Source organism: Podarcis pityusensis, assembly GCF_964106645.2.
Source record: "Podarcis pityusensis genome assembly, chromosome: 2".
In the NCBI taxonomy this organism is placed as follows: domain Eukaryota; kingdom Metazoa; phylum Chordata; class Lepidosauria; order Squamata; family Lacertidae; genus Podarcis; species Podarcis pityusensis.
The window spans coordinates 49,982,586-49,996,861 of record NC_138029.1 but is presented as its reverse complement, the minus strand read 5'-3'; the positions used below and the strand labels follow the sequence as shown (position 1 = coordinate 49,996,861).

Genomic DNA, 14,276 nt, shown 5'->3' with positions numbered 1-14,276 from the left:
AATCAATTATATACTGTACATACCAGACATGTTCTTTAAGTTTGAGGCTTGTTATCTCTACACACACACACACACACACACACACACACACATTTTTATCAATTGGGAAATCATACTTTCTTGCCAAGTCTACCCAGATTGTTCTACTTTTATAAGACCTCTGTCCAACTTCCCCATCAACCATAGCTTCTTCTTTTCTCTACTCAACTTCAGCTGAGCTTTAATGGGAGCTGCTTCTGCCATTTCTAATCTTCATGTGAACACATAAGGAGATGTGGTTTATGTGGCTTGGTGGGAAAGATGTGGGATGCAGAGCTGAGTTAAAATTCTCACTCAGACATTGACATTGTATTAAATTGGGGAAGTCACTGGCCCTCTTCAGGAATACTCTAGACGAGTTCAGCATACAGGCTTGCAGAGGTTCTTCATGTGTTTTAGAACCATGGAAAGTCTAGGTTTTAAAATGCATAGGAGCTTCCACATGAACAGGAGCCCCAACTCCAGACAGCATTACATATGACAGGGATTGAAAACACACTTGTCCCCATGGCCCACCTGCCTCATGTGTTCACAGAGCTTGGTTAGAGAATGTTTAAAGAGGGTTGCTGGTTCTCAGCTTCAGTTACCCCATTGTAAACTGAATTATAAAACTGAACCAAATCATTGTTCACGACAGTAAAGTCTGGCATCATATATTGTAATGTCGCAAAAAATATTCAGAGAATGACACTAACCCTTAAAAAAAAACCAAAATCATGTTTTTATATACACACACACACTTAATTTTTAAAGACAGTGATACAAAAAAAGAAAAAAAATCCCTCACAGCAGATGCTTTGAAAGTGCAGTATGAAGGAAGGAAATCCTTCTGGTCACTTGGTTCTTGTTGCCTCTATTAACTTTGTCAGAATATGAACTGAATTACACCCATTTAAACTTTACTGGAAGATTATTGGAACATCTTGCTGTTTGCTTCTAATATCTTGAACTGCTATTTTCATATTCTAATGGATCTGCCTCAGCAGAAAAGCAGTCATTTTCTGAGTCTTTGGCAAAAGACAATATGCTGCGTCCTAAATTCAGCACAATAATGTGCAACCTAGGTCAGCCTGTCCTCTGTAGATCAAGATAGAAGATATCTGCAGTTCCCATTTCACTCTTCTGAGTCTGGAAGGTAAAAGTCCTAAATTTGCAGTTGATTCATAATTTGTCATGTTAACCAATTAAATGCAAATACACTTGAATACTATCAAAACTCCAGTATAAATACTTTTCTAAGATGTTGAAAGACGTGTGAAATGGCTTGCACAGGTTCTTTAATCACTTTTGAAATGTCCATATTTTATACCTTCTATTCAATGTTAAGTGAAGTAGCACAACATAACTAAAATAGCTTTAAAAATAAGCAAGTGGGTCCATAGTTCCAACCCCATAATTAAACTTTACCCACACCAATTAATCAATTAAAATGTCAATTTGATTAACATATCATACCTATTAAAATGAAAAGTTTGCAACCCAAAAGAAATTCATGTGTAACTACGAAGCTGTGCCGTGATGTGCTAATGGCCAGTATCTTCCTTCATTTTGACTATCTGGCTGAAAGAGCATCCATCTTCCCAAAGTGCTCTTGCATGTATGTGTTTTCTGCTTCACTGAGCAAATAAAATACTTGCTGATGTTAGTTCAGTTGTAGAACCTCTCAGCATGCAACATCATCGCCCCATAATATTTATGGAGAAAAGGTGTCAGCCATGCATGACACTTTTCCAAAGTTATAGATATTTTTTCAATCTCATTAATGCCTTTGTATCACTCTGCAAGACTTTTAAATATTGAGAGAGTTAAGCTTCAGTAAGGACAGTAACCTTGTGTTTGAGGTTGCATTCTCAGAGTCAACCTGAAATAAGAGATTCCAAAGTGACTTCAAAGCTTTTTCTTCTTTGATGGGCAGTACTGCAGAAATGCTGAGCGGAACTCACTCTTTTATAGAATTTAACAACAGGGAATGCAATTGATGCAGCTATACAGCACAGAATCTAATCCAGTGCACACTGTGCCCATGCTGCATGTTTCATAAGTCTTTAGGTTACTGCCTTGCCAGAAAATGGCTTGCATTGGCACAGATGCAGCAGCAGCATATGCTGAGTGAGGCAAGCATGGCAAGACCTCCAGCTATGCTATCAGTCAAGTTCATTGCTAATGTAACAGCTTACCTCTCTGTGTTAGGCAGCTGGTAATAATACACTACTAAATAATTTTGTAGACCACATTTTACCAATACAGAAAAATAAAGCAATCATAAAACAATTAAAAATGATTCAAATGAAGTCAAGAACAAAAAGCAGAAAAATTAACACCACAAACCAACAGCGACAATGTAAGCTAGCAGCTGAAAATGGGTTGAAAGAAAAGTGCTACTTGCCTGCACAGGCACAGTAAGCCCCTTGCCAAGAAGCCTGTGGCAGGGGGATGCAGAAGTAGAATAATCATAGTACAATGTTCCTGGATCAAAACAGGCCACAACTTTTATTTATTACAAATGTAAGTAGGCTTTGGCTTAGGCACTGGGTATCCTGAATGAGCCAGCCTGCTTGCTGGATGATGACCATTGGGGGTTGATCGTGAGATAGGGTTGCCCTATGACGTACATCAAATAGAAGCAACCCATCAGGACCGCCACCTTGGGGAGTGCTATGGCCCTCAACCCCCATCTGGGTGTAAGGACAGAAGCACCTCTTCGAGGAGCCTTTTAATGAGATACCCCATTTCCTTGGAGGGGGAAGGCAGATGCTTAAACCACACTCCCTCCACCACTGATGAAGGATCCAACCCAATGCCTTATCTGCCCAAAGCTGGACAATTGCTGAGATTGGGGGGGGGGGGGGCTCAGACAGGCCCAATTTGTCTGGAGGAGAAATTCCTCCCTGGTCCCATTCAACATTAAACCATGCTAACAAGGTGGGAGAGAGACTAACTGGCAACAGAACATGGAGGTGGGCCTGAGTATATCCCCAGGGAGGAACAGAGTCCCAGTCAGTTCTGCCCCCTGAAGCACCGCCTCTGGGCCTGCTTGTGATTGATCAGTGGGTGGGAAATTCAAATCCCAGTTGCCGGTGGGAGAATACATGGCGTTCCCTGCCAGCTGTTGAGATAGCTGCTGGCGATGGGGGGGGGGGTTGTGTGGAGCCACAACTGCTGCTTCATATTGCATGCTGAGTGGAACATGCCCACAGCACACTAGAACAGCAGGTGCTAAATTCACAGCCTATGGAAACACAAGTTCTGTGGCAGCGACTGAGAAGGGTTTGCTTCTTATGAAGACAAATCTAATCACACACTCTAGGGAGGTTCATTTGGGGTACTCACTACAATTCCTGGATAGTTTTAGGGAAAAATAGATCAAAGTCAGTACCTGAAGAAAGGTTGGAAAATGCAATAGGTACAGAACTCCAGTCATATTGCTTTAGTCCTTAAACAGCTACACTGGTTACTAGAATATTCTGAGGTCCGTTTAAGGACCAAAGCAATATGACTGGAGTTCTGTACCTATTGCATTTTCCAACCTTTCTTCATGGGCAGCTTGACAGAGCACATTGCAGTAGTCGAATCTCAAGATTATTAAAGCATGGGTGACAATGGTCATGCCTCTGTCTTCCAGCAGAGGGTGCTGTTATAATACTGTCAAATAATGGTTAAAAGCACCCTGAGGTTATTTAATTATTCAGGAAAAGGTCTGTATACAGAAGTACTCTCTTCTAGAAAGGCACTTTCCCCTTCCAAGCAGTCCACTAAGTCCCTCATCACTATCACATCCACTTTGTCTGGAGTGGACTGATCTTAAGTTTATTTGTCTAGCTCAGGGGTGGTGAAGCCATAGCTTACCCCACCAAACCACTATAGATTGTCCAACAGCCCTGTGACTTCTTAATTTTGACCTTAGCTCAACCCACCACTGCACTGGGACTATCTGAATTCAGAGTTTACTTCCAAAGTCTTTCTCACAAATTAGTATAGCTGCAAGGCAGCGGAGGTTTAAGGTAAGTTTTCCTTCTCCTAGATCAGGGGTCAGCAGCCCGCGGCTCCGGAGCCGCATGTGGCTCTTTTACACCTTTGCCGCGGCTCCGGGGCCGATACTAGCGAGGGGAGGAGGCGCATTGTGTGCCCTGACACTCCCCACTGTTTTAAACGTCGCAATGGTTTTGCGGCTCCCAGTTTTTTCTTCTTCGGTCCAAGTGGCTCTTTTTGTCTTAAAGGTTGCAGACCCCTGTCCTAGATGGGCTACCTCCCTAGCTTAACGAGCCCCAGCTGCCCCTCATTTCCCAGTACAGCACATGCAGAAACCACTTTATTGACTGTTCAACTCACTGCTCAATCTGCCAGAGCCTGTCTTCACATGCAGGGGGTGAACAAGTCCCTAACTCACTGAGGGGTTAAGACCCATTGGCTACCCTCATCTGGCTTAGCCAGACAGTCAAAGCTGTTTCCCAGGAAGTGGCTGCTGTCAGATGCTGACAGCTTCTAGGAGCTGCATGTGAGAACTGAGTGCTGAATGCCATTGTGCTTTGGTCATCTTTGAGACATCTTTGGGAAAAGAAACTACTAAGGAGTAAATCCTACACACATCCAGACTGTAGTCCCTAAGACTACATGCAGCTTACATTGTCGCTGCTCCTGCCAAATGTATTGCTCTGCTTTCCTTTGGACCACATCAGTAAGGCCAAGTTGGGGTCTTGTTGTAGGAGCAGCCCAAAACCTCCATACACACTGCCCAGGCTTGAGACCCAAGGAGGTCACTTCATTTTGACTTCATCCCTGGAGGCACATTCCATTTTCTCTCAAGAGAAGTGGATGGCAACAACTTGGCTAGAGTACTGCATTGCAAAATTGGCAGAAGTGCAAATTTCAAAGGCTGGCTGCGTTTTGGTTCATGTATTGTTTCAGAAAGCATAAATTTAGCAAGTTTGCCTTTAAATGTAAACTGAATTGAATTTCTCCACCATCCCAACTTTCCAGAAAGTGTGGTTAGGATTGCCAGCCTAGTGTGCTAAATGCTATGGCTAATAGCATTGTTCACTGGCTTGACCAGCAAAGGATTTCCCACTGAAATTATGGTCTGAGGCACAAGCTATATGTAACAGTAGATGTCTTCAAATGTGGGTTATTCTGTCCTCAATCACAAGCAGGGACGGAGCTACGTGCCCTGGCACCCAGAGCAGCACAGGGGTGGGGCTAGCTACCCGCGGGGACGGGGCTAGCCGGCCACATGGCAAGCATCCCTAGTCGCCTGCTGCCCGTATGGCGAGCATGGGGGGGGGGCGCTGCTAGCCACCCGAGCAGCCCTAGTGGCCCGCCGCCTATGCAGCAAATGTGGGGAGGGTGGCGCAACGATGTCACCCGCCCTCACTGATGACACCCGGTGCACACCGCACTCCCCGCACCTGCCTTCCTGCACCAGTGATCACAAGGAGTAAGGTGACTGTAATTGTATGCATTCTTACATAGAACTAAGCCCCAGTGTATCTCCCTAGCACATGTTTTTCAGACTGCAATGTTTGAAAAGCCAAAGGGATGCATAGGTTAGGGATACTATCCTCATACTCTAAGTTCACTCCACACTTTGGCTCTAACACCTAGAATAAGGCCTTTTAACATCATACATATCTATCCTACTCCTAGTTCAAGTTATGAACAAATTCAGTATGTGAATGCAAATAATTGAACTTTGCTGCCTTCTTGTGGTAATACGGAGAATTTGCTGTCAATCCTTTCTTTATAGAACTGAATAAGCCTTACCTTCACCATTTCGGGGATAATGACCAAGGCTGAGGCCTGGTCTAAAGACAAAGCAGAACGAGATGATAGAATCTTGATTTGGTAGAGTGGGCTGTACCATTTCAGTCTGCATGGATGCACCTCACATTTCTAATGTTCCCCCATATTAATGTTCCCCCACATTAAAGCTCTCTACAGAAAATGAAAACAAAAAATATGACGGGGGGGGGGGAGATTTCTCTTTGCTGCGACTATGTTTCTAAGTGGAGCATTCAAAAATATAATCCCTGCTTGTAATGTGGGGGGTATTACCACCTCTACCAGCTCAGAACTTTGCCATCACATTCTTTTTAATGTGTGTAGACCCAGACATCAGTGACCACTAGATTAGCTTCACATTGGACACGGGGGAAAGTTTCCTGGGTCATATCATTTCTTCCTTGTCACTGTAAACCCTTCTTTTGCAATGGTAGGATTGAGCCCCGTGGTTCCTTGTTTACGTATTTAGATTCAGAAAAAGGAAGTGGTGGAGTTGACTAACTAGCTGACGGGTTTTCTGAGAAAGAAAAGAAACCGTTTGGTTCACACCGGAAGCTGTTGCTCTGAGCAGTTTATTTGCAGCACAGTTTTGCAGAAAGCCAAAAACTTGGGAATTTACCAGTCTGGGTCACTGTGTGGGATGAGTCCTGTTCTTGGATCACTCGCAAGATAGGCATTAACAGGCTTGTAACTGGCTAGGCAAGAAGAAGAGAAATGGATTCACGAAACACTCCCTATCGCTCAGAAGTGGCCCGCTGGTCCCCAGATGAGTTAGCAAACTACTTCAAGAGGGTAAGTTTGATTTCAGTTTTGCTGCTCTAACTTTATGCTACAAAAATTATTTTTGTTACATGTATGAGATGATCACTTTATATGAATCCTTGGGAAGCCATTTCTGATAGACTTTATGCCTCCTTCTGAATGTGATGGAACTTGTTAGAAACTTCCTAATTCACTTTTCTGAAAGGAAAGGATCCTGTCTCAACCCATCCCTATCCTTTCTCTTCACTGAACTAGGATTCTAACTTCTGTTCTGTGTATAAAAACTGAGTTCCATTTATAGAATGGGTCTTCCTCCTCACACCCCTTGCAACCCAAAAGTCCACTTCTGATGGTTGGAGGACCCTTCAAAACAGCATGACATGTGGCACAAGAATAGGAGGGGAGGAATCACAGAAAGCCAGGAGATCCCCCCTTGTGTGAGCAAAAGTGTTGTCTGCACATGTAACCATACCTTTTGAGCCAGGCTATTGTCAGTCCCTAACTTGTCATGTCATCTCTGCCTTGTGTATCAAATATGGATTTGTAAGCTCCCTGACAAAGGACTGTGGCCCTTCATAACTCTATATAGAACCTAGCATGTAGTTGGAGAGAAATGAATATTGTTTAAACAATTAGGAACACTAGTGATTAATTGGGCACTCTGGTCCAATATATGAGCACATCAGTCGCAGGTTGTCCACCCATTCCAGTGGCAAGATACTAGCAACGAAACAAGACAAAGGCCTGTCCTCCATCATTTGTCAAAGAAGGTTTCACCTGATTTTACTTTAAGTGAGACAGAAGCTTCACATCAGGGCATGAGGAGCCCAGAGGACGAGTAAGCTGCCTCCATAATGTCTGCAGCCTGGTGATGAGGCTAAAATGCTTGGGAACCTTTGCTGTGAAGGTGTATTTCCAAAGAACCTAGAAGATACATTTTTATTTCCACATATTTATTTATCTCATAAATCCTCATATTTATTTTCATACAACTTCGCTCCAAAGTTCAGAGAATTTCAAAACTCTGAATGTATTTGTAAATGGCTACAATCTCTGCTACTTTCACTCCAGTTGGCTATGAAGTTCTGTGCGTTTCCATAGGCAAATTGCATATCTCTCAGCCTAGCTTGCATCACTGGGTGCTGCTGCAACAATCAATAAACTCAAATGCATGCCATGGGGGAATGGAATAAAATATTAAATTTACATAAGCAATCTAGGAACTTGTAACTTTCTTTGCAAAGTATAAGGTTTGTTCTCCTTTGAATACTTTCACAGTAGTTCACATTTTGGCAGTGTTCAAATTGCAGGGGAAGAAGTCTATGGCGTAGTTATTGCTTTAGAAAGCTGTAGAGAGGTTTTCTGATCCAGAGTTCTTCCTTGCTTTGCTTACTCAGGCTGCCAAATATCCAGCAGGGTCTATCTACCTACCTGCTTGGCACGATCCCCCCACCCCCAATACATTTGTTTTGATCAGACACTCCCTCCAGTCAATCCACCCCACTGCTACCTTCCAGGCCCCCATCTGCCTTGAAGTCTATGTATACTGCCTGGAAGAAGTTTCCAGAACAGCCTTTTTAATTTTCCTTAAACTTAGGTCCTTTCCACAACAAGCACTGCTATACTGCAATCAACTGAGAATGAAATTAAAACAGTGATTCTATATGGCACTTAACACTGTGCTATAATCACATTAGGACCCAGCAATGCCATTCCCAAGACTGAGGCTTACATGACCCAGGAGTTTTCCAAAAGGAATCTTGCAGAATCCACTCCATGTATCAGATATTTGGCTCACACTCCATTAACATTGATGCTGGGCAAAACTTAGCATTTGTCCCACAATAAATAGTTTCCTTTCTCCAAGTTTTAGCCATTCATGAGCAACACCCCCTATTCTGTCAAGTACGAAAAATGATCATCTGGCTCCAGAGACACAATTCTATTTTGCCCGGAAATCTCCTCTGAGCTCCAGTTTTGATACAGGAGTTGCCAAAAAGGAGTTAGAGCAAGGATTCCTCTCCCAATACTGTTTCCCTGCACTGGCCCTAGCATCACCTCCCTGCTTTGCATCTCTCCCTCTCCCTTTTGCCTTTCACTGCTTCCTCTCCCTACTGGACTCCACATAATAATAATAATAATAATAATAATAATAATAATAATTTATACCCCACCCTTGCTAAAATGGAAACAAGATTATTTATCTGATAATCCAGTAAAATATCCTGGAATACTATTGAATGGAAGGGAGTCAAACGAAAAAGAGCCATCAGGAATCTATTAGTACCATGGCTGTGTGGGTGTATGAATTTTGTCTCTTTGGGCTGCTGCAGATTCTGCTGGCGAAGGGCAGAACATCTGCCATGAAAGAAATGCATGGTGTTTGCTGGCCCCTCTGCAATTTGACTACCCAGAATGGAGGGCATGAAAACAAAGAACAAAGTCTTGAAAATCCCTTTCTGGAATTAACAAAGGGTCAGAAATACAGGCTCCAGCCTTGGGGTACTCTTGTAAATTATTTTAACCACAGTGTGTAGAGACAGGCTATAGAAGTTTTTGCTGTTCGAAAGGGAATTGGGTTGATTAGTGAAGAAAATCCACTGTTAATCGTTGCTGTCCTGTGCCTTCCAATCTGTATTCCATGCATATGCTTTGGGTTGGGGAGTTTCTATTGGATGAAGCCAGAATTTCCTTTTTGAAACTAAATCTCACAAGCAAAAATGAGAAGACAGTTGCTTACTGCTGCCAGGGATTTTTATTTTGCAGTTACTGAAGTGGGGAATCATTTAAGACCAAATTCTATGTGAAAGTAATGATATGATTAGCAACCAAATAATGTTTAAAAGAACAAATACCAGGCATGATGGGGGGGGGGTTTAATCAGTATCAAAGCACATAGGGAGGGGCAGTTTTAAGCCTTCTCCTTACCAGCGGCAATCTCTGAATTTTATGGGGAGGAATAACATTTCAATTGGCACCAGTGGAGATATTGTTATACTTTCTCCCCTTCCTCCAACCTTTCTGCTCTTAATTGCCACTGCTGGGAGCCATTTTCTCAAATATGATGTCAGGCTATCATTGCTTTGGGTGCAAAATTTAAGTTGTGCTTAAGATTATCTAGTATGTCCTTAGGCCCAAATTGCTAATTTACACAGGATTACAGTCTACATGAAGTGTCCAGTAGATTATGGACAGACTATGAACAGCGTAGACTAATTTATTTTTCTGAGTTAAAACAGATTCTGAAATCAAAGTTTAAGCTTCGAGAGTCACTAGTTCTTCAGCTAAGAATAAAAGGGAAAGACCAGACAACCTTCCCAAACCATTCTCACAAGTGATCCTGTAAACTGATCAGTTTACACCAGTCTCTCAAATGCAACACTGCAGACTTTCTACACAAAATGGCTGCCTGCCTCTCTAACTGTTGAAATTATAGAAAATGAGAAAAGTCTAGAAAATTGTGGCTGCTGCCTTAGCTATAACCGTAAGTGACCTGTGACAAATTCTAAAACTACATTCATTTTGAGAAGGAACTGAGGAGATTCTTTGCTCTGTTGTATTTTTCAGACAAACCTATTGTCTTAGGAAGGAACTGCAGTTCACTAGATTTCATTTCTGAATTACTACCACATGGCAACAGTGCATTTTATCCTCAAAGTAGAGAAAAGGTTTCTTCTTAAAACTACAAGAGTACTCCAGTTTGGAGTCAGCCATTTCATATACCACAGTTATTTTGAATTGTTTTACAGTGGTGCCTCGGGTTACATACGCTTCAGGTTACATACGCTTCAGGTTACAGACTCCACTAACCCAGAAATAGTGCTTCAGGTTAAGATCTTTGCTTCAGGATGAGAACAGAAATCGTTCTCCGGCTGCATGGCAGCAGCAAGAGGCCCCATTAGCTAAAGTGGTACCTCAGGTTAAGAACAGTTTCAGGTTAAGTACGGACCTCCGGAACGAATTAAGTACTTAACCCGAGGTACCACTGTACTTGAACCCTTAAAATGATAGGGAAAGCTCTCTTTAATTTAAATTACTCATAGCTGCTCAATATGTTAATAGAAGATAAGTAAACACTGCCATCTAAATTTTCAGGAAGATAGGATTAGATGGGAGGGATTTTTGTTGCTTTGTAATTTGTGAGGATTTTTACATCAGTGTACATGTCAATCTGCATTTTTTTGAATTAACCTGTTACACAAGGGACAGAACTTGGGGAAATATTTTTGTTAATATACTTTTATCTTTGTGCCTTTTATGATCTCAACGCCTTTAGTAACATTATTCCTGTTGAAATTTAAGTTTTTTCCATTCTAATTTCAGCAGGCTGAAAAGCTCTGACAAATTGTGCCCTTATAAACCATATCCTAGCTCTGCTAAAGTAAGTCCAGCTGAAATAAATGAGTTTAGTGATGAAGTTGTCTAAGGATGTAATCCTATGCACACAGAGGAATTCCAGAAGTCCCTATGTTAATGAGACTTAATTCTGAGTAAGCATGCATAATAGTCAGCTATGGTTATTCAGAGACCTATCTGATATAAATGTATTCTTTATTAAAATGATCAAGTTTTCCTGAATATGTGTCTTTTCATCAGCAGTTAAACTTCAAGGACTGTGAGAAAGTTGCAAGGAAATACAACATAACTGGACAAAGATTTCTGGTAAGTTTTTCTATAAAATTACACTTTCAAAAACGGTCATTCCTTTGGATTAAAAGGAGAGGATTACTAGCTAAGTGGAAATGGTGTGGTTGCATAGGAAGAGAGATATGGATGAATGATTAAGAAAAGTGGTGAAAAGGTGTGGAAGTGTTGGTCACTCTGTGGTGCATTGTATCTGTCACATTTAAGCAGATTGTCAAGTTTTAAATGCCACTTCTGTGTAACTACAGCACTTTTAGTTTTATTTTATAATAATCAAAACTACAGTGACCAAAATGTGTTGTACAGGCACCATTATAACATACTGCATGTGTTTCTGTTTCAGAATATGTCTGAAAATGATATTCAGAAGTTTCCAAAGCTAAGAATGCCGTAAGTAAATCAGATGATATAATCAGATTCTAAGGTGGATGTGGAAAATGGGTACAAAGTTACTGTATGGTATGGAGAAGACAGATAAAATCTGTTCACCTCGGCTTTCATCAAATGCATTTTCTTGGGGCCAATACTGTTCATGCAACAGGGTGAAACAACTAAAGGGTAGTGGGGATAGATGAACTGAAGCGGGGCAGTAAGATTTTTAAAAGTGTCCTCCTTAGTGCATCATTTTGACTGCGTCAGGCAGCAAAATGTATTGAACTAGTGCTGCCTTTTCTAAAGGAAACATTAAATACACTGGTCTGGATCCAGACTTAGTTGCAGTTAGCTCCCACTGAGACCAATGTTTGTGAGGTCTGTGCAAACGATGCCAGAAGTGCCATGTGGATGCTGCAAACAAATTGCATTCAAGCCTGTCGGAGGGGATGTACATTTTGGGGTAGGGGAATCACATCCGCACGTGTGGTAGACCTGTACAAAGGTGAACACGTTTGGGTGTTCAGAGAAATCAAAGCAATAACAGGGCAGAATGTTATTAAACAACCCAAGCTGGCATTATTCAACCTTTATTCAGGAGATAATATGAACCTGCATTATAAACACATTGGACAGTTATTGCTAGCAGCAAGACTAACGATAGCCAGTTATTGAAAACTTTCCTACAGCTGTGTTGGAGGGTGTGTTGGAGGGTGCCATGCTGACTTCATGGTACAGTACAAGAAAATCTGGCAACTAGTGTTAACAGAGAAGCTAACCAATAAAACAAAAATACCAAAGGGAATAAAAACAAGAGATACCTTTTCGGGTACCCATTTCATACATACACAGCTGTAGGAAAGAAGGCAGGACACACAAACACACACCCTCACACTATAGAATTTTTAGGCTGATATGACTGTATATTGTAACCAATGTTGCTACACAACTGGAAGCATGAGGCTGCGAGATTTGAGTCTCTAGGGGTGAGATCCCATTTTTCGTATCTTTTATATGGTTTGGTAATTGTAAAATTTAAAGAATTGTATGCATAAGGAGCACACATCCTACAATAAACAACCATCTGGAAGCACCCTTACATACTTTATGTAAGTAGTCTGCAGAATACATATTTGCTGTATTTCAAGGAATTTGCTTTCAGGACAAAGAATGTGTCATCAAATCCCTTTCATCATTTAGAAGTATCTTGATACTTCAGTACATCAGACTTCCTCAAACACAGAAGTCCTAAATCTTACGTCTATCTCTCCCACACACTGGCCTTATGAGTCCTTTATTACATATGTGCTGAATCTGTCCATCCTTTAAGATCAGCTGTTATGGCCCTCTTGTGTAAGCTATTCTGAGGCATGACTGGTGGTAACACCAAGATAACTTTCCTGGTGGAATTCCCTAACCCAAGAAGCTAGGTTATCTTCCTCTATTTCAGTTTCGACAGAAACTGAAAATGTTAATTTTTAAACATGCATTTGATTCAGTTGGTTAACGTATTGGTTGTAAGAGATGCTCGTTGTGTTCTTGTATTTTGCTGCTGTTTTTAGGTTGATCATTTGTATTATAATCATTTGATGACTGTTTTTTATATTTGTAAGCCGTGAGCAACTCCTTTGTGGAAGGGAAAAGCGAAATATAGAAGTTTTTAATACATAATAAATGAAATAAATGTATTAGAACTACTATGTAAAATGAAGACATATCCTCCCCACCCAACCCAGCCTTTCATCCAATGTGATTCTGTGTTGCTTCCTCATGCGTAGATTTAGGGTTTGCATCTGTTTGTGTTTCCATTTAGTTTGCATAGTCTACATACCATTATCCCCAAGCCCCCCCTGTAAATTTAGATTTTCCTGGTGCAGGGATAATCTGATAAATTGGGGAAAATCAGGCTATAAACCCCTCCACTCATGGTCACAGACCATTTGTTTTTGAGTTTTGGGGTGGGTGGGTGAATTGTCACTTGCTGCTTTATGTGCTCACTACTTCCTTGATATTTTCATTTATTTTCTGGTTGCCTTACTTACTTTATGTTTTTGCCTATGGACTACCCTGGTCTTTTTCAAATGTGGAGAGAGGGGAGTAGATTAACAGTTAAATGATGCTAAAATGTGGACAAGCCCTTATTCTCAGGAAAGCTACCTGATCTGCTTCAGTTGCATTAGCTTGGAAGATTTTTCATGAGAAGATCCAGTTGTAAGAAAGGCATCCCAAATCCTAAAATGTTTCCAGCCTGAAAGTTGTGTTGTAGCTGGTACCTTCTTCAGTGGAAGCTGTACTTCAGTTTTCAGTGAAACTGAGAATACTCAGTTTGTTCTACAAATGTGGCCTGATGTCTGGCAAATGTTGCCAGTAGGAACTGGGAAACAAATACTTAAGAACATAAGGAGAGCCTGCTGGATCAGGCTAATGACCCATCTAGTCCAGCATCCTGTTTTCACAGTGACCAACCAGAGAGGAGGAGAATTAGAAAGTGGTGGGAAGGACCTTCAGTCCTTGAGACTGTTTCATTTGAGCAAGACCTACTGGGCAGCAGTTGCTGGGACCACTAGGCCCATGCTGCTTTGGTTTCTTTGAATAAAGACTTAACTGCATCAACACCATATTTTTTTATTGCTGACCTACGCTTGACTCTGGCTACTGCCAAACGGAAATCACACAACATTTGT

General features: G+C 41.5%; 2 protein-coding genes across 4 annotated transcripts in view; one reads left to right on the top strand and one right to left on the bottom strand.

Annotated features, from left to right (window-relative positions):
• KCNIP1 (potassium voltage-gated channel interacting protein 1) overlaps window positions 1–14,276 on the bottom strand; it is a 598,834-nt gene that overhangs the window by 550,253 nt on the left and 34,305 nt on the right. The gene's annotated exons all lie outside the window — the stretch shown is intronic.
• Window positions 6,305–14,276, top strand: part of LCP2 (lymphocyte cytosolic protein 2) — a 39,331-nt gene continuing 31,359 nt past the window's right edge. Inside the window, exons 1-3 of the mRNA XM_080995577.1 lie at window positions 6,305–6,606; window positions 11,176–11,238; window positions 11,564–11,610. Coding sequence (XP_080851703.1) covers window positions 6,529–6,606; window positions 11,176–11,238; window positions 11,564–11,610 — 188 coding nt within the window. The 5' untranslated portion in view covers window positions 6,305–6,528. The remainder of the gene's footprint in view (window positions 6,607–11,175; window positions 11,239–11,563; window positions 11,611–14,276) is intronic.